This window comes from Hydra viridissima, unplaced genomic scaffold, assembly GCF_058129835.1.
Source record: "Hydra viridissima isolate aposymbiotic clone 2 unplaced genomic scaffold, HvirCarnegie_v1 scaffold_20, whole genome shotgun sequence".
NCBI lineage: Eukaryota > Metazoa > Cnidaria > Hydrozoa > Anthoathecata > Hydridae > Hydra > Hydra viridissima.
This window is the reverse complement of record NW_028324319.1, coordinates 926,081-952,823: the sequence shown is the minus strand read 5'-3', so window position 1 is coordinate 952,823 and position 26,743 is coordinate 926,081. Positions and strand designations below refer to the sequence as shown.

At 31.7% G+C, this 26,743-nt stretch overlaps 2 protein-coding genes, 1 long non-coding RNA gene and 1 pseudogene across 3 annotated transcripts; 1 reads left to right on the top strand and 3 right to left on the bottom strand.

Annotated features, from left to right (window-relative positions):
- Positions 1-2,824: 2,824 nt before the first annotated feature.
- Positions 2,825-4,683, bottom strand: LOC145191518 (uncharacterized; annotated as a pseudogene).
- Positions 4,684-10,311: 5,628 nt separating this feature from the next.
- LOC149876470 (uncharacterized) lies at positions 10,312-10,797 on the top strand. Its single transcript, XR_016448734.1, has 2 exons — positions 10,312-10,610; positions 10,692-10,797. It is a non-coding gene; the product is annotated as an uncharacterized LOC149876470 (long non-coding RNA).
- Positions 10,798-11,253: 456 nt separating this feature from the next.
- On the bottom strand, positions 11,254-12,351 carry LOC149876469 (zinc finger MYM-type protein 1-like). Its single transcript, XM_090075394.1, has one exon. The coding sequence runs from the start codon at positions 12,349-12,351 to the stop codon at positions 11,254-11,256; it is 1,098 nt and encodes a 365-aa protein (XP_089931520.1).
- A 7,183-nt stretch (positions 12,352-19,534) lies between these two features.
- LOC149876468 (uncharacterized) lies at positions 19,535-22,468 on the bottom strand. Its single transcript, XM_090075384.1, has 2 exons — positions 21,668-22,468; positions 19,535-21,478 (listed from the first exon to the last, which is right to left on the bottom strand). The coding sequence occupies exons 1-2, from the start codon at positions 22,266-22,268 to the stop codon at positions 20,085-20,087; spliced, it is 1,995 nt and encodes a 664-aa protein (XP_089931510.1). The 5' UTR covers positions 22,269-22,468; the 3' UTR covers positions 19,535-20,084.
- Positions 22,469-26,743: the final 4,275 nt, after the last annotated feature.

Below are 26,743 nucleotides of genomic sequence, written 5' to 3'. Positions count from 1 at the left end.
TTTATTTAATCAAAATATAAAGCATAACCTCACCATTTTCGTAGGATGAAGAGGATGCTAAAAGTATTTAAAAAAAAAAAAAAAGAGTAAATTAAAAAGGGTTAAACTTGTGAAAAATTTAATTTTAATAAAAATATAAGTAAAATCCGAACAGTTTAAAAATCTTATGTTATTAAATAATTCTTTCACCTATTGCACATATTTCTCCATAAAAATTATATAAAATTTAAAACCCAGCTCTACCAGTTATGCTTCTACCAGACAATAAAGGCAAAAATTTACCTCAGAATAATTGATGAAGTAATATTTACATATGAACAAATATATAATTATAATTTTCTTTACCTATTCCCCTCATTTCCTCCATAAAGTTGTCTAAAATAAGAAAAAAGATAACTGAAGCTAAAACCAACAAATAGTTAACAAAAACTAACTATGAACTAAACCAAAACTATAAAATAAAATAATTTTTAAATCTTACCATCTGTACCTCAGAAGACAAAGGTCGGTTGTCCAGTTTTTTGTAAAAATGTGTTATCTATGAGACCTTTTTAGTTTTTTCAGTATCCACAGAAGTATAAAGAATGTTGTCCTACAACAATGTGAAACAAAGTTAGGTCAATATAAAAGGTCTGATGTCCCAATGGTCAAAGGAAACACGTCTGTTGTTCAAAAATGATTTTTCACTTTTTTATTTAACTTTTTATTTTTTATTTTTGTCAAAATTATATTTCATGTGCCTAAAGGCAAAATAAACAAAACACGAAAAAAAATAACACAAATTTAAGCATCAAGAATAAGCCAATTAAGACTAATTTTTTTACTATTTCCTCTCTCCTGGACAATTTCTAAAATGTGACAACCGACCTAGGACTTTTGAGGTACAGATATAAATGCTTCATTTTTTTAACTATACTAGTCATACAATTTGTGCTTAGTTTTTTTTCCAACTCTCCTAAAAGAAAAAATAAAATAAAGCTCAAGTACTTGAAGTTTTAAAATTCCAGTTACGGTACAAATAATTAAATTCCTATTAACAAATATCTAATAGCAAAAACACTGACTTATGTCAGTCTTCAATTCTGTGTCTAAACAATAAAAGCACTTAAATGTTTAGACATGAAAATATCTACTTAACTTTTTAAAATTAAATTAACTTAACTAATATAACTAATTCCTGTATTAATTCTCTCTTGATCAACTAAAGAAAATATATCTTAATTAAACTTACTTGATGTAAAAAAAAAAAAAAAAAAAACTGTCTTACTGTTTAATTTTAAATTTCTTCTCTTTATTATTGACAATATAATTTTAAGTAGGACCTAAGTTCTTGGCCTTATTGTATAAAATTATAAAAACCTACTGTTTTACTTTAAAGTCATCAATATTTTAAAAAACACTTTACTTAATTTATAAAAAATAAAAATCCTTTTAAACCTACTACCTCTCTCTTCATTGTTATCAACTAAACAGAAAAACAAACAAACAATTGATAGTGAATTTTCACTTTGGTAGTAGGTTAAGTAGATTAAATAGATCTTTGATCTATTTAATCTGCTCTTACAGTCTACAACCTTATCATTAAACTATAATTATTTTCTACAACCTGGTGTAATTTAACATAGATATATTTTTTAAGTTATTAAAAAATATTTAAGATTATAATACATAAGATTTCAAAAACCTGAAATTTTAAACCTACTTCAAAAAAAGCAGATATTAAAAAGTTTTTTTTTTTCCTTTTTAAAAATTTAAAATGCTTTTCAACTAACTTTCTCCGATAATACTGTTGTCATCTAAACAGAAAAGCAAACAAATATTGAAGTCGATTCTTTCTTAAACCTCTTTAATTACCGTGGTGTGACCTAACAAATTCCTATGCTTTAAGAAGGTCCTAATTTAAGAAATGACAAATGAAAACCGTACGAAAAAATCCTATATAATTTTATACCTCTTACCTGTTGTTTACTGGTATTAGGCAGTGGCGCAGCAAAACATGGAGAAACATCAAAGATAGAGTGTAAAAACTACTTAAAAACTGATTTTGTTTTGTTGATAACACTCCATCCATTTTTTTGTTCTTTGTATTTCTTAACGCTTGTAAAAACCAGGTAAATAGTTTCAGCGGTTTGAATTAATGGTTTTAAAACTATCATTAAAAAGTTTCAAAATGGAGGTAAAAGCAGCGTCGCTTTTAACGGAAAAATGTAATATTCAAATGTGAATTAGAGTACTTTTTCTTTGTGAAAAATAAAAATGAATACCATTTTTTTCCGTTTCAGACAAGGATCTTCCAGAATCTGCAAAAAAAAAAAAAAAAAAAAGGGGGGGGGGGGGCTGCGAAACCAGACAAGAGCCAAATATTTAATCTTTCTGGATTGAATTAACTTACAAAAATTTTCGTCTAAACCATTTCATTATTGTAAATTTAATTTAAATCAACAAACACATACGAACTGCAATTTATAACATTTAATTATAACAAAATGGAACATAACTTAGTTCCTAAGTAATTCAGCGACTAAAAATAAACATATATTTAAGAACTAACTACGTATCATGATACGAATCAGTAACATAATACTTATCTAAATAAATACAAACCTTCATCGCCAACAATTTGGGACATTCTATTATTACTAACATCTTTGACTTTTTTAACTCTGGAAGTTTTTTAATCCATAGCTCGCGATCCTCAGATTCACAGACAAAGACATATCAATTTTATCTTCACCATGTTTTAAAACGCATTCAAATATTGCCTGACCATTTCCTGGCTTTAAAACATTGCAAAAACAATCAAATTGATTCTTTCCATTAAATCCTATGCCTTGGTATCCTCGAAACATAGAGTGCAGGATCCCTCACAGTTTAAACAGCTGTACATCCCAGCATGACTACTAATTCCAAAAACTGAATTTGCACATTTAAGATCAAATGCAATATAATACTTTATATCTTGTAAATTCAGAGGCTCAATAAGCTTTTAGAGATTACCATTACCATCAGAAACCCCATCAACAATTGCTATAAGAAAGGATCTCTTTACTCCAACATCATCGAGCTCTGAATCCGCCGAGGTTTTTTCTTGACGATTAAAAACATTTACAGTGACCTTAAGGAATTTCAAACCTGAACCCATAGTTATCCTCAAACTGGAGTCATAGGATCTATTCCACTTTCTGTTATAATGTGCTGTATAAATGTAGATGTATCTTTTACATGAACCAATGTTCTAGTAATAACTTCTTCTCCATCCATGAACTCCTCCTCATTAGTAATGTAAAATTCATCTATACAAATATGAAGAGCCTCAATTTTTTTAAAAATATTTTCTTCAATACATGTTTGAGTTCCCATACTAGCTCTGTATTTGTAACAAAAGTTCTTGGTTTGATTCTTTGAAAGCTCAAGAGATTTAACTAACTCTATAACAGCACCAAAGGACACCTGTTTCTGCTCAATTCGGTCACTTTTCTTGTCTGGAATCCCAATAACAATTTATAAAGGAGAACCTTGAGTAACCAACTGAAACTTCTGTCCTCTACAAATATTTTCAGCCTCCATCTTTTGCTTAAGTATACCTGGCAACAAACATTAATAAAATATTTTTATTTTTTTGGTTTTTTTTATATGTATTTTTGTTAGAAAAAAACAGTTCAATTTAGTTACCTGAGGCTACACGCTCTGAATACTTAGGTCGAGCTGTTCTGCTGCTTCAATGAGATTGTTAACAGCTTTGTTCTCGGTATAGATGTGAGCTACTCATAGCACTAAAATTTTTTTGTTTAAAAACAAAACTAAAGACTAAATACTTTTATAAAAACTAAATATTTTTGTTTAAAAACAAATACATAAATATTTTATTCAAAAAACATTATTTAGAACAATTAATTTTGTTATGCGAAGCAATAAATGTATGAAAAAATAAAACAATAACAATGATGATAATAATTCTAACCTACAAAACCAAAGCATGCAGAAGATAGTCTGAAAGACTTTACATGTTCAGGAGTAGAATCATTTAAAGCATCAATTTCATTTGTCATTTGGTTGATATTTGATGATCTTCCAAGATGTAATCTAGCAATCTAAAAATAGTTAGTGGTTAGTAAGTGATATTATTTTAACATCCTGTATGTTCTTTCAGTCTATTTATCCAAGGTAAGCTTCATTTTCTTTTTTTATAAAATTAAAAATATCCTATGTAAGATTAAAATTTAAGTATGTTGTAAGTTCATTACAATTAAATGTACATTTATGTAATAATACATGTGTTATTAATTGTTTAACAACACAGATATTGCTTAAAAAAACTTTCAGTTTTCTCAATTCCATATTTTTAGTTTAGAAAATATGTTTGTAAATAAAACAGAGTATTAATTAGAAAGTAATTATAAATAATAAAAACAAAAAAACATAGATTAACATGAATTTTACCTTGGATATCTTCTCTAGCCAGTTCCCAAGGTACTCTTCTTCGTTCATGTTGAGGTTATAAAGGTTTCTGTGACAATTGTTACAAATAATCTTGGGATAGTTGAGTACTTCTAAATTATACTGGTTCCAGACGAATCTTTTTATCTTTGTTTCAATTGCAGGAGTGATCTTTTGAATTTCAGTTGACTTTTTACTGAACTGTCTAAGACAGACAGCACACGTTTTATGTAAACATTCCGCCATTGTATACCCATTTTATTGATTTCGCGGGTTTTCAACTGAGCTTTCGCCTAATTTTGTTAACATTTATGGTTAAAAAAAAATTATTATTTAGCAAAATTTTTTTAACTTTGTCACACCACTCAGAAGTTTTAAATGTTGTAAATGGTGTCTACTAATGTAAACCTAACTACTGAAAAAGAAAAATCAGACCTGGGGAACAACTCAACCTGGCGGTTACTCTTGTCCACAGTGTCACTACAAAAGGGTTGAATATGCAATTTTTTTCCAAATTTTCGCAAACACCAATAATTAAAAAAAAAAAAAGTGGATAAGAAGACTTGTACATAAATAATATACACAATTATCATATTGCTGTAGTTGACTTGTTTTTAAGTGAATCCAAGTGATTCCAGAATGACCAAAGACTCCTGGTGGTATAGACCTAGCTAGCACACATACATTGGGCCAACGTTGGCACAACGTCGGAAGCGTTGCTTTACTTTATCACTTTATCACAGTGATAACGTCGAACCAAAGTCAGGCCAACGTCAGAGTACGACTAAATTTTTGCTATTTCGAATTCGTTCAGAGTGTTACAGGTTTTAGTGTTGAATAAGTTTTCGGCCATTCTTAAAAATCCCGTTTTTAGTTAGCTGTTGGTTATGCAAAGAAGTTGTAAAGAAATTATTCTAAAACAAAGAGATTGAATCACGAGAAGGAGTGGTCGTTATAGAACTCGGAAAGGTTGAATCATGAGAAAATGTAGTCGTTAAAGAACTCAGAAAGGTTGAACCACTCTTGTAGGTGTGTCTGATAGCATTTTGCCACAGACAGTAGGCCATCCCATAATTTTTTTTTGACAACCAAATTACATGCGGAGTCTCTAATGAGTGGCGTAGAGGTCATATTTATAAGTCAAATTTTTTTATTTTTTAATTTTTCCTGTTAGAAGTATTAGCGTCGGTCGTTCGAAGTTACGCACTAGGCAATTTATGACCAAAATTGAGCAGTTTTCAACACAACGGCGCGAATCGATTCTGATGTCGAATCCAGTTAATATTTTCATTTATATTCTCTTCATGTGTTCCTATACCAAAAAAAACACTGTGCTTTTCGAGTTAAGAAATATATAATGCCTACCGTTCCTTGATTTTGATAGAAAAACAACATTTGTGTTATTTTAAAGTGCCTTTTTGTTGATCTATGAGGTCATTTTCAGTCATGGTGCAATATTCTTTTTTTTTTACTTCTTATTGGTATCAAATGATAATGTTTTTAAAAAATTACTTTTATTGGAACCTAAGATTAAACGAAGCCAAACTTAAAATGGTTACTCCCAAAAGATTTGTTACAGGACTTTAAATATTTTGCTGTAGATTTAACTAGATCAAAATGTGTTGATATATTTCAGAAAATATCTACTTAGACTTTGTGTGTGTTATTTTAAATTCTCATTAAACTTTAAGTGCTCATCACAGAGCACCGCGGGAAAATTTTTTACAAGTAAATGTCGTTTATATGACTAAACCGGCATCAATCCTCGGACCTCCGATATTAAAGTAAGATCTCTAAGAACTGCCATAGCTGCTATTATATTTATTATATATATAATAAATTCCTTCCTTTAAGACAAATATCTCTAAAAATTACATAATTTAATTTTTTTTTTTTAAATACATTTTCAAGGTTTAGAGGCTACAGTAAAGTAATTCTAATTATTAGAAATATTGGAAAGGTTTTGAATTATTAACTCACAGCCAGTAGCGAGGGAGCAGGCGTTGTAACTGACTCCTTGTATCCATTCTTCGTCTTTTTTCATTGAAATTTTTCAAACGAAAAATTCATTGTTTGTTTTGCATTTTAATCTATGAAGAACTTCCGTAAATTAAAAACATAATTTATTAAATTATCTTTACTATATTTGACATAAAACATAAAATAACGTTCTTATCTATTGATTTTTCAAGCTAAAAGCTTACTGGAAAGTTTTTCACATTAAAGGACAAGCGACGAGATCTTTTAGTGCTTTCTTTGGAAATTGTTCTCTTAAAAATAAGTAAATCCTTAGGGGCAGCTAGTTTGTTTCCATTCTATCCAGAGTGACGTTAACTAGGAACATGTTCTTGCGACTCGATCTTCTTTTTTTAAAACCCTTCTTGGGACAGGGATACACCTCAGATACTTTTGTTGTAATAGCTAGCTTTAAAACAAAATTTCATAATGTTAATCATAGTTTTATAACACTATAAACATTTTCATAATTTGTATGAAGTTTAAAATTTTTTAAAAGTTTATTTAAAATATTATAAATGTTTAAATAACCTAGTTTATTAAACTATAATTATAAAATATAACATGCATTATTATGTTATGTTGTTATAATAAACTTACTTGAGGTGGAAATAATAGATAAACAATTTTTTTTTAAACTGCGCTTTTTTTAAATATTACCCGATTTTTGCGTTTCTAAAGTACCACCTGGTAACAAATATAATAATAATAAAAATGCGCACAATCGGTATGGATAAAAAACCTTCCATTCTTTGTATTGACGCAATTAAATTGTTAAAGGTTTAAAAATTTCTATTCGCGCTGATCATTTGAAACTGCCCATAATAACTCAAAAAATGTAAAAAACTTGGCGCGAGTATAAACACTCATCCAGAATTAAAAAAAAAAAAAATTCATTAACAAACCAATACCTTAGGAACATTTTGAGACACTCCGTGAAATAAAATTCGTTTATGAGGGTCAAAATGGGATTGACTAACAGACAGCAAAGGCTAAGTTTTTTAATTCAGAGAGTGAGTGTGGAGTATTCAGAATATTATTTGATACCGGTAGTCAGAGGTCTTATATTACCAAAGATGTATGTGAAAGATTGAAATTAAAAGCTATAAGGAAAGAAGCTATAATAATAAAAACATTCGGTCAATTTAACAATTCCAGTGTTAAAAAGCTCGATGTTGTTCAACTTAAGGTAAAACATAGAAATGCTAATTTGTATGTGTATGTTGAGGCCCTGTGTGTGCCAGTTATTTGTAGCCCTTTGCAGAGCCAAGAGATATCTCGAGCGTGTAAAAATTACCCGCGTATTTCAAAATTAATTCTAGCTGATTATGATGATGGTTCTAAAGATTTTCCTATTGACTTATTGGTAGGGTGTGATTTGTACCATAAATTTATGACAGCTAAGGTTACTAGAGGGGTTGAGGGCTGTCCTGTGGCTTCTTCCTCTATTCTAGGATGGGTGTTAATCTCTTATAGCCCACTTTAGTTTCTTGTTGTTTAAAAAACATCCTTTTTTTAATTTTAGTCACTTATGATCCTAGTATAATGATGAAATTAAAAAAACCATTTGTTTTATTTTTTTTGGGGTCAATTTGGAGTTTGTTGCTTTTAGGCAACAACGGACGCATAAAGTACTAAAATAATTTTTTTTTTTAATCTGATATAATGGTGTTTTAGATGAAAAACCATGTTTTCTTTTATCTCTCTGATTTTACATTTTATTTAGAGAAATGTATTAAAAAATTTAGGATTCATGAAAAGTTTTAAAACAGTTGGATGTTGGCGTAAAACAGAGACGGACATCACACTTGGAGCACTTTACCTTAGGGAAACCATTACAACCAGGATATCTACATCTTCCTTTCTTATCTGTAAACTCTGGCCAATGTTCGTAACCATCATTTCGAATGAGTTTGTTTGGAATTGGCGCTGCAGGACCTCTTTTTTTTCTCTGCATTATAGTTCAGATCAACTGATGTTGAAGGTCATCCTTTTCTGATTGACCTTTTCCCTTGCATAATCAATGATTCGGCAATTGACATTTTGAAAGATTTTAAGGACATTTTATTTTTATCGTTTGCTAAATCTTTTCTATACAAAATCCATGCTTGGACTACTGAAACATCAAGAAAATGCCAGATTAGCCGATGATACCACTTTTTTGAACGAGCAGGAATACGATAGTAGCTCAATAGTCCATCTAAAAGGTCGACGCCTCCCATGCATTTGTTATAGGTGACGATTGCAGAGGGACAATCAACCAAATTCTCTTTTTTTTCTTTTTTATCCCATCTTTTTACTTGAGTTGTTGGAACTACTGATTCACATCTATTATCAAACCACTTAATTGCACGAAGCTCAACCCCATTATTTTGGCATACTTTTATTTCAACTGAACCTCTTCCTTTATTTTTCATATCTTTGTCAGTTGACATTTTGCAGTCAGTAATCCTATTAGGGCGCACAGTTCCAACTGGAGCAATTCCTTGATTGAATAATGCAGTTGCTAATTCAACACCTGTGTACCAGTTATCTATAAACAATTTATGTCCATTGTGTCTCGGAATATTTTGTAGCAATTGCATAACAATATTTCCTGAGGCCTTAAGATCAGATTGACCTGTGCATGCAGAAATGGAGCCTATATGGATTTCAAAGGCATAAATAAGGCCTTCGGGATTTGTCACGATGTAAAGCTTGTAGCCCCACTTTTTAGGCTTTTTAGGATTATATTGCTTTAATCTAGATCTCCCTTTAAAAGGTACAACTTGTTCGTCAATGCATAGCGTTTCAGTTTGAACAAATAATTTAAAACGTTCTTTTAAAGCATCTATTAAAGGACGAATTTTAAAAAGTTTGTCTGGACAGTTTTCTGACATATTCAAATTATTATTGCAATGCAAAAAGCTCTTGATACGCTCGAATCGTCGAATGTTCATAACATTTGCTATACGCTCATATCGAAGAAATATGTCCCAATAATCGCGTGTACCAGGCATTTTTACTATCGACATTAAGAAAAGTATACCAATAAATACTTCCAACTCTTCTGATGAAAGATTAAGAGGTTTAGTGATGTCATATTGGACTGCGTATATGTTACTTTCTTCTACAATGCGCGTGATGAGATCGTAGCTTATGATATCTCAAAAATACTCTATTGGCTGCCGCACAGGCAATATTCCAAGAGTTGGAATCCCAGTGAAAGGAATTTTTTTGACAGAAACATTACATGGCTCTTTTATTTTCCATTCCAATGGTTTAGACTTTTTTGACTTTAATTTGGTTTCAATAGCACTTCTTTTTTGGATTGGAGCAATGTCTGCTATTGGGAAAAGTTGGTCATTATTTTCCAAAAATGAATCATCAAACTCTGTTTCTAGTTCCAAATCAGCATCTAACTCTATTTCTTGTTCCGAATCAGTAAGTTCACAATCTAATTTATTATCATTTAGTACAACTGATTCATCACTTTCGGAAGATAAATCACTTTCCTCTGATACTGCAGGATTTAAAATTGCTCTAGGTAGAACTGATTTTAGTTTTTGACCATAAAATTTATAAGTATTCATTTAAGTAAGTAAAAAATAAGACCTATAATAATGTCGTTTATTAGATGAATTTAATATAATAGACTTTCTGTTATTGCGCAATGTTGCCTGATGTCAACAAAACGCGTTTTCAAACAAAACTTTTCGGTTTGATTTTTTAAGCGGGTTTGCGCAATGTTGCTTTAAAGCAACGAAGGTTTAAATTATATTTAAAAACTCGTTTGATGAAAAATTAATGTGAAAGCAGGGCCGGCCTTACGAATTGCGGGGCCCAATTTAACGAATGCTTGCGGGGCCCACCTGATTTTTTTTTTTTACAATAACTACTATTAATAAAATTATTGAAACACATTTATTATACAAAAAAATATAACTCCACAAACGAATCAATAAACAATAATAAAAATATTACAATGAATTTAAACAAAACAGTTCTTGTTATTGTCATAATAAACAAATAATCTATAAGTCAAAGTGGATCTTTCTTGCTTTTTTGCTTGCGAAATCTTTTAGAATTTTTTCATAATTAATTTCTCTACTTATAGGAGATTCAATTGATATTAGTGCCAAATTGTTTAGTCGTTCTTGGTTAATTACTGACCTAAGGTAGGTTTTAATTAATTTTAGTTTTGAAAAACTTCTTTCACCGGAAGCGACTGTAACTGGAATTGTCATCAGTATTTTTAGGGCTATGAACAAATTTGGAAATGCAGTCGACCTATCATTACAAGCCAAATATTTAAAGAGTTCTTTGGGTTTTTGTTGTTGAACGGGCAGTATTGGCTTAATTGCCTCCATTTCTTCGGAAAGCATGAACCCTTCTATATCTTTTGTAATGTCTGTCAAAGCAATTTCTAGGTCGGCTGAATGTTTTCTGAGATCTTCTTTAGACATATTTTGAAAATTATATAGAAATCCAAAAAGTTTATGGTGTTCTTTCAGCTGCATAAACCGTGGTTGAAGAGATTGCAATGCTTTGTCTACAATTTGATTGAAAAAATTTACCCGGAATTCTGACTTGGGGTCTAAAATTGGTTCGTCAGAAGATTCATAAAGAAATATTTTCTTTTTCTTGTAACAGCGCTTCTGTTGAAATATGGGTTCAACTTCTAACTCATTTGCAAGCTCTTTGGCATCAATCAATGCTGCTTCAAAGCCTGTCTCTCGGTATGTCTTCAACCAATCAAACAATTTTTCAAAAGATGTCAGCCCCGCGGCAATGTCTATGGTATTGCTTTGAAGTTCCTTGCTAGTAAAATTTACTTGAAACAATAAAGAGTGCCAAAAACAGTGCAACCAGAAACCTATAACTTGTCATTTGGCTTACTAATGATTCAGCCTCACTTTTCCCTTGAGCATCATTTGTGCTTTTTGCTAGTTCTTCTAAAGCATCACACACTTCTGCGGCTTGAAATCGTACAGCTTTAACACTTTCCATTCTACATTCCCATCTTGTTTCTGATAATGGTCTAACAGACAGGCATTTCACATGCTTTTTAAAAACAGTCCATCTTTTTGTAGATGAAGCAAAAAGGGTGTAAATACGCTGCAGGGTTCCAAAAAATGTCATGGCATCTGAACACGTTTTAGCCATATCTCCTAGAACAAGATTATAGTTATGGCACAAACAAGGAGTATAGAAAGCTCGTGAATTTCTTTCCAAAAGTCGTGCTTGCACTCCAGAATTGTGCCCTTTCATAATAGCTCCATTGTCATACCCTTGTCCTCTGATGTTTTCAACATCTAGTCCTAGCATTTCAATTTCTTTCACAAGAGTGTTAAATAAATTTTCACCAGTGCTGCTCTCAACTATAATAAACTTTAAAAAATGTTCATAAATTCCTGCTGGGACATCTGAGTGTGTGCCATTAGCAACATATCTTAGCACCATTGACATCTGTTCCTGATGGCTGATATCAGGAGTGCAGTCAAGAATCACTGCAAAATACTTTGCCGACTTAATTCTAGCAATAATTTCCTGTAGAACAGCTTGGCCTATAGTATCAATAATTTCATCTTGTATGGTCTTGCCTAAATAATGATCATGAATGTCTTTGTTAATAATTTTCTGTATATTATCTTGCATAACTGGATCAAATTTTCCTAGCATTTCAATGACGCCTAGAAAATTGCCATTATGTGGATTTCCAATTTGTTCTTCAGACCCACGAAATGCCAAGTTCCTTTCTGCCAAAAACTGTACAGAAGCAACAAGTCGCTCAAAGACTTGATTCCAGCGTTTTGTTTCCTGTCTTATTAACTTTTCATTTAATGTATCAACAGTTAATCCAGTGCTGCAGTTCATAGCAATTAAGTGTACATTGCAAATGTTTTTTTGATTTTTCATGATCCTCTAATCTTGTATGAATATTTGACCAGCTGTCAAATCCAGAAGTAGCAAGTGCAGAATCAGAATTTGTGTCAAAAAGTTTGCAATAGTAACAGTAAACTTTATCAAATGATTCAGAATATATTAGCCATGGTCGTTCTATAACTTCCCCATTTTTTTATTTTCTTTTACAATGAAATTTCGAAAAATGTAACCCTTTTTCATTTTGCGGAAAATTTTCTACAGTGATCTTAGGGGGTCCTTCGTTCACTAAATAATCTCTGACATTTTGATTTATTTTATTTGGCCATGTAGCAGGGTCATCTTTTATCTTTAAAATATCACATAGTCCTGGGTTTGAATTTTCTTCTCTTGATTCTGAAATATCCTCATTATCCTTGTGTGTGTTAACAGATATATTTATACATAATTCAGATGTATTTTGTTGAGCATTACATCCAGAAAGAAAACTACTACTACCTTCTGATGTAATTTCTTTAGAAATATTTGTTTCAATGTCGTCTGACTCGACTTGTTTGTCTGATTTTTCAGTTTCAAACAGATCTACTGATTTACTCAAATATTTATCTAACGCACCTTTTTCTTTTTCTGCTTCAGTTTTCTTTACATTAGCTAAGGTTCTCTTCATGTTACCACTTAGATATTTTCTACCGACGTCCCTTTGTCTTTTACTCATATTTTGGCTTGTGTTCTTCAAAACTAAAAACTTATCTCTTTTTTTACTACTAAATTGCACAATAAAATAAAATAGTTTAATTAAACAGTTTAATTAAACTATTTTATTTTATAAGATTATTTTTTTTTTTTAAGATTCTTAAAATTATCCAATAAAATTTATATTGTCTTAAATATAAAATATTTACTGAAAAGCGAGAAAAGTTTGCGTTAAACAAAAGTAAATAAAACTAATTTTTTTTGCGTTAAACAAAAGTAAATAAAACTAATTTTTTTTTTAAAGGGAGATCTAGATTAAAGCAAGTTAATTGCTTGCCTCGTGAATTTTCGGAAATAAGTACTTCTGGAACTTTCAAAAGTAGATTGGAAACTAATATATTTTATACCATATACCGCAATAACTAAGATAAACTAAAAATAACAATAGACGTTACCATGCGCATTAAACGTTCAACGTTAACTGTACGAATTATATTAAGATTGATAGAAATTTATAAAAAAAAATTACTGCCATTTATAATGATATGCTATAAATTGCGGGGCTTCTACCAAGCGCGGGGCCCTATTTGGAGCAATCGGTCAAATCGGCATAAGACCGGCCCTGTGTGAAAGATATATAAGATCACATTAAATATGTCATCAAACAAATTAGTCATTTTTTGAACTGCAAAAAGATGATATATTTCTGAAAAACAAAGATTAAAAACTGACCTTATTTACAAACTCGCAAAAATTGAATCTTTAAAAATTGAAAAGCTAATTAACTTGAGAATTCAAAGAATAAACTTTGGTGTCTGTTTATTTTGATTGGTTAAATACTGAACTAAAGTTATCAGCATTCTTTTTATTATAAAATATCACTTTAATTAAACTTTTAAACCATTTTTCGGTATGTTGAGTACAGGCAACTCGGGGCTACAAGAGGTTAAGTGGCCCAGTTCCTTCTGTAAATAATGTTAAAAAGAAAGTAATCATGAATTTACGCATTGATGCTAATTTAATAGGGAGTGTGGAAGATGTGCGTAGTGAGATTGATGAACTAAAAAGTGATTTACAAAAATTTTGGAGTGTGGAGAAAATGGAATCCACTGATGAGTGTGTGATACATAAATTCGAAAATGATATTATGCATAACGGTAAGAGATACGTAACTAAGCTTCCTTTTAAACCAGATCACGATTGTTTACCAGATAATTATAAAATTTGTGAGATTAGACTGAATAGGTTAAAAAGGCAATTAAGTGATAAGAATTTATTAAGTGATTATGACGCTAATTTTAAAGAATACGAAACGAATTAAGTTATTGAAAGAGTATCTGACAATGAAATCACTAAGGAACCAGGAAAAACACACTACCTTGCACACAGACCTGTCATAAGAAAAGATAAGGAAACTACTAAGATAAGAGCAGTATTTGATGCTTCCTGTTCTAACAATGGATTGTCCTTGAATGATTGTCTTTATTCAGGGCTAAATCTATTATCCAAAATAGTTGATGTACCTACTGCTATTTAATTTAGCTATTTAATTTAAAAAGTTGAATTTGGTAATCAAAATTTTTGCTTTTAAAAATACTTTTTTTTAATTCAAAATTTTTCTATTTTTCTTAACAGAATATCAACTTCTGTAAGGTACTTAAAAAATTAAATAAAACTCATGAAAAACTTAGTTTGCTACTGCTAATACATTGGGGAGTGATTAAAAATCTTTAGAAATAAAATGAGAGCTTATTTGATATTTTACTTTGTTTTTTTAATTTTAATTGTATTAAATTGCTGATTTCTCAGAATGGCATTTTTTAGCACGGTGCGATAAATAACTTGAGAACTACTTGTTATGATGCTTTAAAATTTTGTACAGTTATAATAACATATATGATGAACTCACTGAAGCAGTATATTTTTTTTAACATTACTTTTTTGCAGAGTTATGGGCTCCAAAAGGGGGCTGTTTTAGGGTAAATTTTGACCCATTAGTTGTATATGCTGTATCTCCTTGGTGCTTTAAGCTAACTTTATAATTTTGCTTTCATGAGTTCTTTGATATATTATAAGTAAACAGTAAAAGCTTGAATTTTATAGCATCTTCCATTGTCTTAATATTTATCGCAGCGCTTTTTGACTTTTTTAGGTTTTGGGACCCAAAAAATGGGTCCAAATGTGAATTTTTTTTTTTTCTTTTTTTAAATGTGTTATGCAATTTTTTTAATATTATCTGAAAAAATCAATATTTTTTGGTTGAAATAAACGATTTTAGAATTTTGACCATACTACCATCTTAAACACAACATTTGTTTTGGTATATTACCAAATAAGCTATTTAAGATCAACCTGGTCCATCTCTTTTGATTTTGTTCTACGACACATGGACGACCAGGTTTTGATTTTTTAATTTTCCTAAAAACATTTCTCTGCGCATGGTAATGACCAGTTGATTGCTTTAACACTGGTGCTAGAACCTTTTTCAATGTTCCTCAAAATGGTATAGCATCTCCTACACATTTTTTGTGGGTGAACCTTTTTATTGTCAATACTGATGTTTACATAAAATGAGTTTTCAAAATATTTATTCACACCAACTGAGTCTTTCATTATAGCTTCTCCACATATTCGATAAATAAGATTTAACTTGGTTGAATGGTCCATGTTTACAAAATATCTAAATTTAGCAGTTATGTAAGATAAATAAAAAAAGTGCAAAAAAATAAATAACCGGTCTTTAGAATTAACTTTAAAAAAAGGAGAATAAAATGAAGAAAACATAAAAATTTACTTTCAGCTTCAAAAAATTTGTTTCATACTATAGCTGATTAAAAAACTGAACACTTCAAGAAAAATATTTTCACTTTTGATTTAAAAACGTTTGTTGAAAATCTTGATTACAACGATAAAACTTATAATACAAGGTTGTATCTGTCATCTCTGAAACAAATCGCTACGGTTTTGAAGAAATTTGAAATATCAAACATAAAAAAATCCAAGTTAGAATGGTTGAGCTTCAGAAAAAAGTAATGGAAAAAACTAGACATTTTTTCACGTTTTGCACTTGTTGACTGCGCATGCTCAGAATAAAGTTCCAAAAAGTATCAATTTGAAAGTGCCGTGATCACGGTAGGTGAAAAACGTACTAGCTCTTATAAAAAATTAAAAATAACATTTAAAAAAAACTTTATTCAAATTCAAATTATATAATTTAGTTAATATTTGAGCATAAAATATCAATACGAAAACCCTAAATAAAGATCTGTTATGGTTTTGGAGTTAAGAAGTTTTGATGTTAAAAGTTTTCTTAAAGAAGCGGTAGGAGGTGCCATGACCCTATTTTTATTTTTTTTTTTTTTTTTTTGCAAGCATGAAAAAAACATACTGCGATGATTATGTGAAAAGATCTCAGAAATATCAGATTGGCTACCACTAGCACCTAAAATGTATCATTAACAAAATTAAATAACATTAAAATCTAAATTTAAAGATACACATAGCTTTCTCCAATATTTACTTTAAGAACAGTTATCAGCTGAATCTTTCAGTATAGCTTTTATACCTCTTGCTTTTGTTCTTCTTGCAGAATGGGTACAAGTCTGATGTCATAAATAAATAGCTACATCCCTTGTATTTTCGGCAAAAGAAGTTAAACGTGTATGACCTTGTAAAACATGCAGTTTTATTGGCTTTTTTCCGCGCTTCAATGGCACTCTCAGACAAAAAACCTACTGGATACTTAAAATATTTAATAAAAGAAACACCATGAACTACCATTCTATGCACAGACTGTGACAGTGGAATGGTTTTTTAAAACTGATTGTTTGAAATAAGATCAAACAGACATTCAGATTTCCGCTTGAAAATTTTTACATCCGGTCTGTACTGTTCATATTAACGAGCAGGTCCCTAAGAAGTTTGATCATATTGGTATTCAAATTAAAAATTCTTCCAATCACAGATGGATTATTATTTTTTTAAGCATTTTTGATACCACACCATTAAATGTTTTACCACCATTCTTTGTGGACAAACTTGAATTTACAACAAAAGTACTGTCATGAAATATAAACTTAATATTCTCTAAAGACAAAATTTCATTTTGTAAATGTTCAAACTTCTCTTGAATAAAACTAGCAGTCTCTTGGGCAAAACAAAACACAAGATGACAGGTTGCATCTGGACTATTTCGATTACGATTTTTCCATATTATCTTTTTTCCACTTCGAATCTCCAACAGTACAAATACTATTCTATACAAAGTGGAATCATCCACACCTCTCTTCATAATTGCTGCATTCTGAAACTCAGATTGGTCACTCTGATCATCACTTCCCACTTTGCAAATAACATATATGTAATCACGTTCCTCCTGTGCTAAAGCTTTAATAGAATTACCTTCATCCTCCAAAAGATACTCAAGCATTCTAGCAGCTGAATGTTTACTCATATTAAAGAGAGAACGTTTTACTTCCACCTGCTCTGGATGTCAATTATTTGTATTCTTTTAACTTGGTTAAACTTAGAGGAACAGGATGATGATTTTGGATGTAATAATTTTTTTGAATTCAGCCCATGTTAGTCTCAAATTGCAAAAAGTATGCAATGATAAATTTGAACCATATAAAAGAGACCTGGGTGCAGTAGAGTGACTCGATGCAAACCTTTTTACAGCATGTTGAAGTTCTTCCAGTTTTTGTCCCTAAAGATTATCAGTTCTTTTGCGTTTCATCCTACTCGTAAGTTCTAAAAAAGATTTTCTAGGTTTTGGTGAAGAAGGTTCAGTAAATATACCTGCATCAGGTGTTCCTATTGTTACGGTATTTCTCCTAAAACTTGTATAAAATGTGTGTGTATATGACATGACTTTTTTATCCAGAAAATCTTTGTATTAAGTGAAGAACAAACTGCTATTTTTTCCTTACTTGTTAAAGTTTTTTTTATTAACTCAAAAGCCAGTCTTTGAAAAATTTTGAACCATACTTCCAGCACTATTTAGTGCAATAAACCTATACTGGAAAAATTTTGGCGCAGGCTTTTAGATTTTTTCTTAAGAATATATGCCTTGGGGGGAAATGCATGTAATAAAGGTTGTCGAAGAGTGAATGTAGCCATTTTGATAATTTATAAAAACCATCCCAAGGTAAAACTGAATCAATTAAAAACTTAACATGTGTTATTGAACTTCGGAATTTTCATTTACTTCACAGAATTTAGTATGTTTTTAATAAAACTCACAGTAGTAAAAATGATTTCAAAGCATGAGTTCACCGAGGTTGCCTGAATATTTTTGCATGGTAGTAAAGTCAATTGCAGTAGCTTAAAAAAAACCAAGCGATTTCTGTGACCATATGCTCAAATCAATCAATGTTTAAGAAATCAAAAAAGCAACAAAAAAATGTTATGCAAAAAACCTTTTTTTTTTCTATTTCTAGTTTTACATTCAATTAAACATATGATTATTTTTATTTCGCATAAAAATAATATAGAAGTTTAACGTTACTACTAGAATAAGCGGATTCTGGTGCATTGATACTTTTCTATACTTAAGGAATTCAAGATGGCGTCGTTTTTTTTAATATGTGTAATCATGTTCTGAGTTATATTTAATGAATTTGAAGATGAGGTTGTGTGTTTTTGCGTGATAAAATGATAGTAGTGTGTGATTATGTGATTGCATTAAGCGATTAATATTAGTTGATTGAAATTGTTTTTCTGCGATTAATATTAGATGAAGCTTTATGGTTCAGAGTTGTGTATGGGTTGATCATAGCCGAAGAGTTTATCATAGTCCATAAAATTAAAACAAGGTTTTAGTTTGTAGTGTCCGATGGCTAAGGTGTGAATTCCGTCTTCTAAGATGAATCTTTTGTCGTCGTTAGCGCTGAGTGCGACTTTGTTGATTTCTTCGGTGTATATATCATGATGATGAAATCGTATGACGTTCATGGTGGCGAGCTTTTCTGTCTTGTTCATTAAGCAATCGTAATAGTCTTGATGAGTGATGTGTTTTTCAACGACTTTATTTTTAACCCCTTTGCATTTTTTGCGTTCTTTTTCATTAAAGAACTTATAGGAGAAGAGTTTAGGTCTAAGTCCTACAAACTCTTTAATTTGTTTGCCAGCAGCCTCGTCCTTGAACATTCCGATAATTTTTTTATTTAGGCCTACTTTGAATCCAGCGTTTTGAATGGCGGGATGATCTTTAGGATATTCACTCGTGTCAAATTTGTTTTCTACATCACCGGCAATGTCTTGATAAAAATCATCCGTTTTGATTTCGTAAATGAGAGAGTCAGTGTCAGTCATGAGTGATTTAGCGCGATCTCCGTATTTAGGCTTCATATAGTCATAGTGGTGTTCAAACATGAGTGTTTTGCTGATGTCTAGGACGCTCAATCCCAAGTAAACAGGCTTGTTGTAAAAGAGTTTTATTTTCTTCATGTGAACTGCGATTAGGTTTTCATCAAAAATGGTATTTTTCTCATAATTAGGTTTTTTGGATAATTGTAAGACTTCTTTTCTCACACTTGTCCAAAATGGGAAATAATTACTCCGAAGCTTCCCGAAAAAACCCTTTGGAGCGAAGTATCTACATATGTTCCTGATTAGAAAAATGAAAAAAATGAAATCCTTCATGACCGTCCGAGCGAGAAATTTTAGTTTTAAAATGTAAGAAATTGCGACAAAAAATATTTTTTTGCAATCAAAAGAAAACACATTTTTTATTCACTAAACATTGATCTACACTACATAACAGATCCCTGATGCATGGGTAAGTCACTAAAATGTTTAAAAAACTTCAAAATCAAAAGTAAAATGATTGTTTAGCAAGTTTAATTTTGATTTTTTTTTAAATGATTTAACAATTGTCCACTGTAGATTGCTTTTATTCTTTTTATTCTATGAACACATAACAAAGAAATAATGTAAGAAAACAATGTGAGAAAACAATGTACTCTTTAAAAAATTGAGTTGGGGGCAGCTTTAATGTTAGTTAGTCAAGCTTTTTTGAAAAACTAAAACATAAATAAACTGAAACAAAGAGACGATGTTTTCTTGATAACTTTGCATTAAAGACGCTTGCTGTTGAAATCTACTATGCAACTCAGCAACTTTTCTGGATAGTCTGGATGACCCAGAGGCATTTTGTATCTCTCCCAGTGGGTTCGGAAACTTTGATGAAGGGCTTCTGTTGTCTGTTCGCTGAATGGTCCAAGAGACTTTTTGTGACGATCAATGAAATCCTTGACATGAAAGAAGACAGTGTGGACTTTTGGACTCACACTTACTTTTGGCAAGGAGAGGAAAGCCAGTTGAAATTGGTCAATTTTCTTTGAGTAGTTTGAATCCAGATGATTTCCAAAGCAGGCATTCACAACTGCATCAAACTTTCTCAAAGTGTCGATGAATGGAAAAACATGAAAAGCTGAACAATTCTCTGCTTGTCTTTGAAGAAGGTCAACATTTTTGAGGAGTTTGCGGCATTCATTCCCAGCAAACTGCCCTCCGTGAAAAGGCTGTTCTTTGATATGAAGAGCTTTAGGCCATTCTTCAGCCTCAGGCCAGGAGTCCTTTAGTGCCTTGAACAGATGGTTCACTACACCGAGAAGGAGATGTAGCTCCATTGGTGGTATGATGTCAAGAACAAGTGCATTGTCAGAAAAATCCAAGAGGGGCTCATGCACCACATTCTGAAATTGTTTAGCCTTTTTCATGTCTAAACCAGCTGCTTTAAATGAGGCATAAGATCTTCTGATGGATCCAAAGGTTCGAAAGTTACCATTCTGTGATAATCTATTGTGGTCAATGTCACACCATGTGCAAGGGTGTGAGCTGGCATGTGACTGAAGCCCACACACAAGGTTTGCCACCTTCAGGTCACTTGAAAGAAGAAAGTCAACTCGCTCAGAGAAGATGAGAGATAGTAATGTTCTCAAATTCTCATAGTTTTCTGGTACATCCTCTGCTACAGCAACAAGAAGTTGAGATTTCACACCACTGTCTTTTGCTGCAAAAGATGTAAGTGTCTTCTTGTCTGGTGGAGCTTGAACTTGAGAAATCAATTCATCTTCTTGAATCCCAAGGCTAACCTTGAGGAAACCACCACCACCGTCAATTCCAAGCTTGACTATGTGCTCTTTATACACTTGTCTTTTGAGCAAGACATCATTGAGAAGTTCAGAGAGATTCTTGCAGTGAACCACAATTTGTTTCTTTGTCTGAGACTTTTCATGTGTCACAGTTATGTTTGTGTGAGTGAAATGTTCAGATAGTTGTGTACCTATTTGATGGAATTTTGCCCGGAATTGAGGTTCAACAACTCTGGCTTGTGCAACATGGTTCAATGTTGAGGCCAATTTTTTGACGCTTGCATTAGACAGCCCTGTGTTTGTCTGAATGTTTGCAAGGTCTTGGGCTTTTAGAACTACTTCATCACCAAAGAGTCTTTTTGCGCTTGCTGCACCTGTATTAAAAACATTGCTATGAATAGGAGCAAATTTTTCACATAAACAACCAAGTTTTCTTTATGGAAAGTAAAGTTTAGATTTGAACTGCAAATTTTTTTTGTTAAAGGTTTTTTCTTTTGTAAAAGACAAAGACAATGACAAAGTTTTAATTACTATCAGATAAAAGATTTGCAAGTCACTTTTACCTGGAGTAATTGGCAAAGGTCGCCCACCACCACTTTGTGCTATTCTTAGGGTTCCATGAGGAGAAGCCTCTTTAGATGAAATGACTGCTGAAGCAATCTGTTCACTGACTTTGGAATCTTTTGATGCCAACATCTTTATGTTATGCCTGAATGTGAACTGATTGCATTGATGAGGTACTCCTCTTCCAATTAAGGAGAGGCAATCAGAACATCTTCTTTGGTCTTGGGATGGTAAAGGCTGTTGTGGCATTTCAAATGGGTGCTTTTGCAATGCTTTCAGGTGTCCAATTTTGCAAATGATGCAATCACACTGCTGTCCTCTTGTCTCAGGCCTAGGGATGACAGATGAGAAATCAAAAATGGGAGGGACAGAGACATTCTCACCATTTTTCTTTCTCCTCAGAAGCAGTCTGCAAGAATCACACATTCCAAGTGGGACTCGTGTGTCACAAAAGTCAACATCCTGAGAAATCAGACTCTTGACTTGGTTTTTAAGAAAACTTGTTAGCTCCCTAGAACATTTTTTCATACAGAGGAGACAAACTGACTTCCGACAGTCTTCATGATTTTTTGCTGAGTTTGGCATTTTTGAGTTGTGCATTCCACGAATGAAAACATGAATATGTCATTAAAATGCCTTTTCCCGAAATTTGGTTCAATATTTTATTAGGGATGTGCCACTAATACTTAAGAACTGATTTTTTCATCAAATTTTGAAAAAAAAAAATTAAAATTTTTTTTGGCAAAAATCTTATTTTTTAAACTGAAATTTCTCGCTCGGACGGTCATGAAGGATTTCATTTTTTTCATTTTTCTAATCAGGAACATATGTAGATACTCCGCTCCAAAGGGTTTTTTCGGGAAGCTTCGGAGTAGTTATTTCCAATTTTGGACAAGTGTGCCATGGAAGCTCTATTTTGTTTGAGAGTTTGTTGATCGATTCCACCAAGTCTCCTCCACTAAGCGCATGCGCAGAAATAAATTTGTTCTTTTTTATCACGCAGATGACGCAAGTTCCTTTAAGCATATTTCTATTGCTTTTGCTTATAGCATGGTGCAAGTTGCCCGTTTCTGTTATTCTTTTGCATTTGACGCAATACATTTTTATATTCAACATAATAAAAAATGGAAGTGATTGATTTGTCATGGAATGTAAATAAAAGCAAAAGGAAAAACAACAAACTTTTGCCTAGAAGTATACGTGGAATCATTATTGGAAAATCAGGTTGTGGTAAAACAACGCTGCTACTCAATTTACTTTTAAGACCTGGATGGCTAGACTACAATCATTTGCAAGTGTTTGGAAAATCTCTTTTTCAGCTGGAATATAAAATATTAAAAAACTCGTTCGAGAAGAAATTACCAAAAGAGGTTATTCTTGATTTGTTTAACATTCAAAGCAAAATTGAACAATTAAACGTAAGTCCTGAATGTGTTATTGACGAAATTTCAAAAAAATGGAATAACACAGAGGATATGGAATGTCAATTTTTCGAAACAGCAGACGATGTGCCAGAACCAGAAGATCTTGATTCATCCAAAAACAATTTAATGATCTTTGATGATTTACAATTAACCAAACAAAACAAATGTGAAAAATACTATATCAGAGGAAGACATTCTAACGTTGACTGCTTTTACCTCGCTCAAAACTATTTCATGCTACCTAGACAAACCATTCGAGAAAACGCTAATTTCATTTGCTTGTTTCCTCAAGACTCGAAAAACATTAACCACATTTACCAAGATCATGTTTCAAGCGATATGAAAATAGAAGAGTTTAAAAAGTTTTGTAAATATTGTTGGTCTCAACCTCACGGATTTGCAGTCATTGATTTATCCTCAAAAAAGGATTGTGGAAAATATCGAAGCGGATTTGACAATTTTTATTGTCTCCTTGCAAAAGCAAAAAAAGAAACTCCAACCGTAAGAAACAGTGTCATCCAAACCGAGTTTGACAACCCCATCGAATTCGAACCTAATAAAAAGTATGAAATGGCTCTTGTTGGTTTTGACACTGTTCACAGTTACACCAACATCAATTCGACAAATAATGTTTTCAGATACAACCCCAACGCCGGTTCAAACAGCTACACCATTTACATCGAAGAAGGAGCGTATGAAATTAGCGAGATTAATGATTATCTTCAGAATGAAATGAAAAAACAGGTTGGAAACTTGTATAGAGCAGATGGTGTTGTTATCGGTGCAAACCTAACTACTTTAAGATCTACACTGAAATTTGGAAAACCTGGATCTACAACAAAATATTGGGTGGATTTTAACGTGAATAACAGTTTAGCCACTGTTCTTGGATTTAATAAAGCAGAATATACCTATGTAGAGAAAAAAGAAGATCTGACAGATCCAAATAAAGTCACAAGTTATATTGACTATTACGAGTCTGAAGCACTTTCGAGAATAGACGATGTGACCATCATTAGAATCACAAACGATGTTATCGGATCATCTTATGATAACGGAATAAGAACATCCGACATTTACTCTTTTCATCCTGACTCTCCTCCAGGCTATAAAATTAGCGAAAAACCTTTCCACTTGATATACTTACCTATCATGGTGGGTAGAATTTCAAGAATGGAAACAAGAATTTTAGATTAAAACGGAAATTTAATCGACTTTAGAGGTGAAGACATTATCCTCAGATTTCATGTTAGAGAAAGAATAACCTCTGTTCTTCAAGACCTTTTTACGAGCAGCGCAGTTCAACGATAATTTTTTTTCTTTTATTTAAAAATGAGTAACTACCAAAAAGTAAAAATAAACATTTCACAAAGTCAATCTGATAAAATAAAAAAAGCGATTCAAGAAAAGAGTGATGTCAAGACTATCCCATTCAGATCTAGAAGGGGAACAAATTCTCGCCATCACTAATGCGCAATTGAACAAAATTAAAAAAGCGTATGAAGCTGGAAAAGGGGTTACACTCAAACTGAGCAAAAGACAATTATCATACAACTCAACCATTGAAGGCGGATTCATCGGAGCTCTTTTACCGTTATTAGGTATGATAGGCAGCACTCTTGCCACAAAAGTAGTTCCTGCTCTCGCTACTGGATTGCTAGCAGGTGTAGGTTCTTCTGCTGGCTCTGCTATGGTTGATAAAATTGCTGGAAGAGGAATCGTTTACTTGAAAAAGAATGGAAATGGAATGAAAATGACTGCCGCAGGATCAGGAATCTTTTTAAGACCTTGGGTAAAACCTACTATTGGTGAAGGACTCTTTGTTAAAAATGGAAAAGGATATCAATCTATTGGAGCTGGATTATTGCTCGGTCCAAACTCACCCTTCTCAAGCATTCCCTTTTTAAAATAAAAGAAAAAAACTTTTTGAAATGACTTAAATAAATTTTTTCTTATTATAAAAAATGACATACTCCTTTAAAATTTTCGACGCTGAAACAAACAGATACGAAAAATACGTATTCAAAAATTATGATCATTGTATCAGAACCCGTATGCGCTTAGATAAAGATTTCAAAGAATCCAATACTCAACCAACATTTGGAAACTAAAAAAATGATTGAAGAACTAGAATATAATTTTATATATTTTCACTGATATATAAAATTTATTAGATCTTTGGAATAACTCGACAAGGTTGGAAATAAAAATCAGAAAAAATACACTTTTACCGTTCCTATCTCTCCTGTCGATGAAATCATCAACGTCTCTCCTACAAACACATCCAACACGCTTGAAAAAGAAACTATTTTTGAAACTCGATACAACTGCTCAGACCTATGCACTAAATTCACCTTCAATTCATCTTCAGTTTCTTCTCCAAACTTAAAACTCTCAGTAAATATATCGCATGTATCCATTGAAAATATCAGCAACCCTTTCTCTAAACACACTTTAAATTCAGATGTAGGCTTTATCATATTACACATATCCCTAAACCTAGAAGCTGAAATTCTTCTCTTTAACCAAAAAGAATAGCGCTCACTCAAATTCACGTTTTGAACGCTTTCTATCATCATCTTAATATTATACGCAAACTGGTCTAAAGATCTCACGGTGATTTCCAAACTTCCCACATTCAAAATCGACAATGTCAACTCACAACTATTTTTTACCGTTTTAAACACCTTACTCATATAACTCTCAACACCTACATACAACGGTTCCTCAAAATCAAACACGTACTCCTCAAACCGATCTGCTAAAAGATCCACTTCAAACATTAAATTTATCGTTGTTTTGCTTTTTACACAAATTCCTTCTCTACTTATCTTCAAACACACCATCCTCATATTATTGAACAAAAGATCAAACAACGCTTTCATCTCATCTGCATGCTTTGTTCTCGCTAAAAACATTTTTTTTTAATTCCATAAGAAATTTATTTAACTTAATTTTATAAATCTTAATCAATAAGACGACATTACGAAAGGCATTCAACCTTGTTTTAAGTTTATGCACTATGATAAACTCTTCGGCTATAATCAACCCATACACAACTCTGAACCATAAAGCTTCATCTAATATTAATCGCAGAAAAACAATTTCAATCAACTAATATTAATCGCTTAATGCAATCACATAATCACACACTACTATCATTTTATCACGCAAAAACACACAACCTCATCTTCAAATTCATTAAATATAACTCAGAACATGATTACACATATTAAAAAAAACGACGCCATCTTGAATTCCTTAAGTATAGAAAAGTATCAATGCGCCAGAATCCGCTTATTCTAGTAGTAATGTTTATCATGAACTTTGAGAGGATTTAAACAAAAAAGCGAGTTTTTTTAAAACCTTGAAAAAACCCTTAAAATATCAAATGTTCAAAAAAAATAAAAATATATATATATTTTTTTATAGAGAGAATTAAAAACTGGATGCAAAAAAAAAAAAAAAAAAACTTAAAACGTTTAAATATAAACAATCACTAAAAATTAAGTACAAAATCCTATTTCCGCTATGCATAGTGCAGCAGCGATGCATAGTGCAGCGGCGGCGATTTCCAAGTTTTGTTTTTCAAATGTCTCGAGCAGTAAACGCTGCTTTTCTTTTCGTACAGTAGCTGATGCCTTTTCAGCT

Coding starts and splice junctions, on each gene's coding strand:
- LOC149876469 (XM_090075394.1), bottom strand. CDS start 12,351: ATGAAAAATCAAAAAAACATTTGCAATGTACACTTAATTGCTATGAAC.
- LOC149876468 (XM_090075384.1), bottom strand. CDS start 22,268: ATGCACAACTCAAAAATGCCAAACTCAGCAAAAAATCATGAAGACTGT. Junction 21,479..21,667: donor ACCTTTGCCAATTACTCCAG/GTAAAAGTGACT, acceptor TTTTTAATACAG/GTGCAGCAAGCGCAAAAAGA.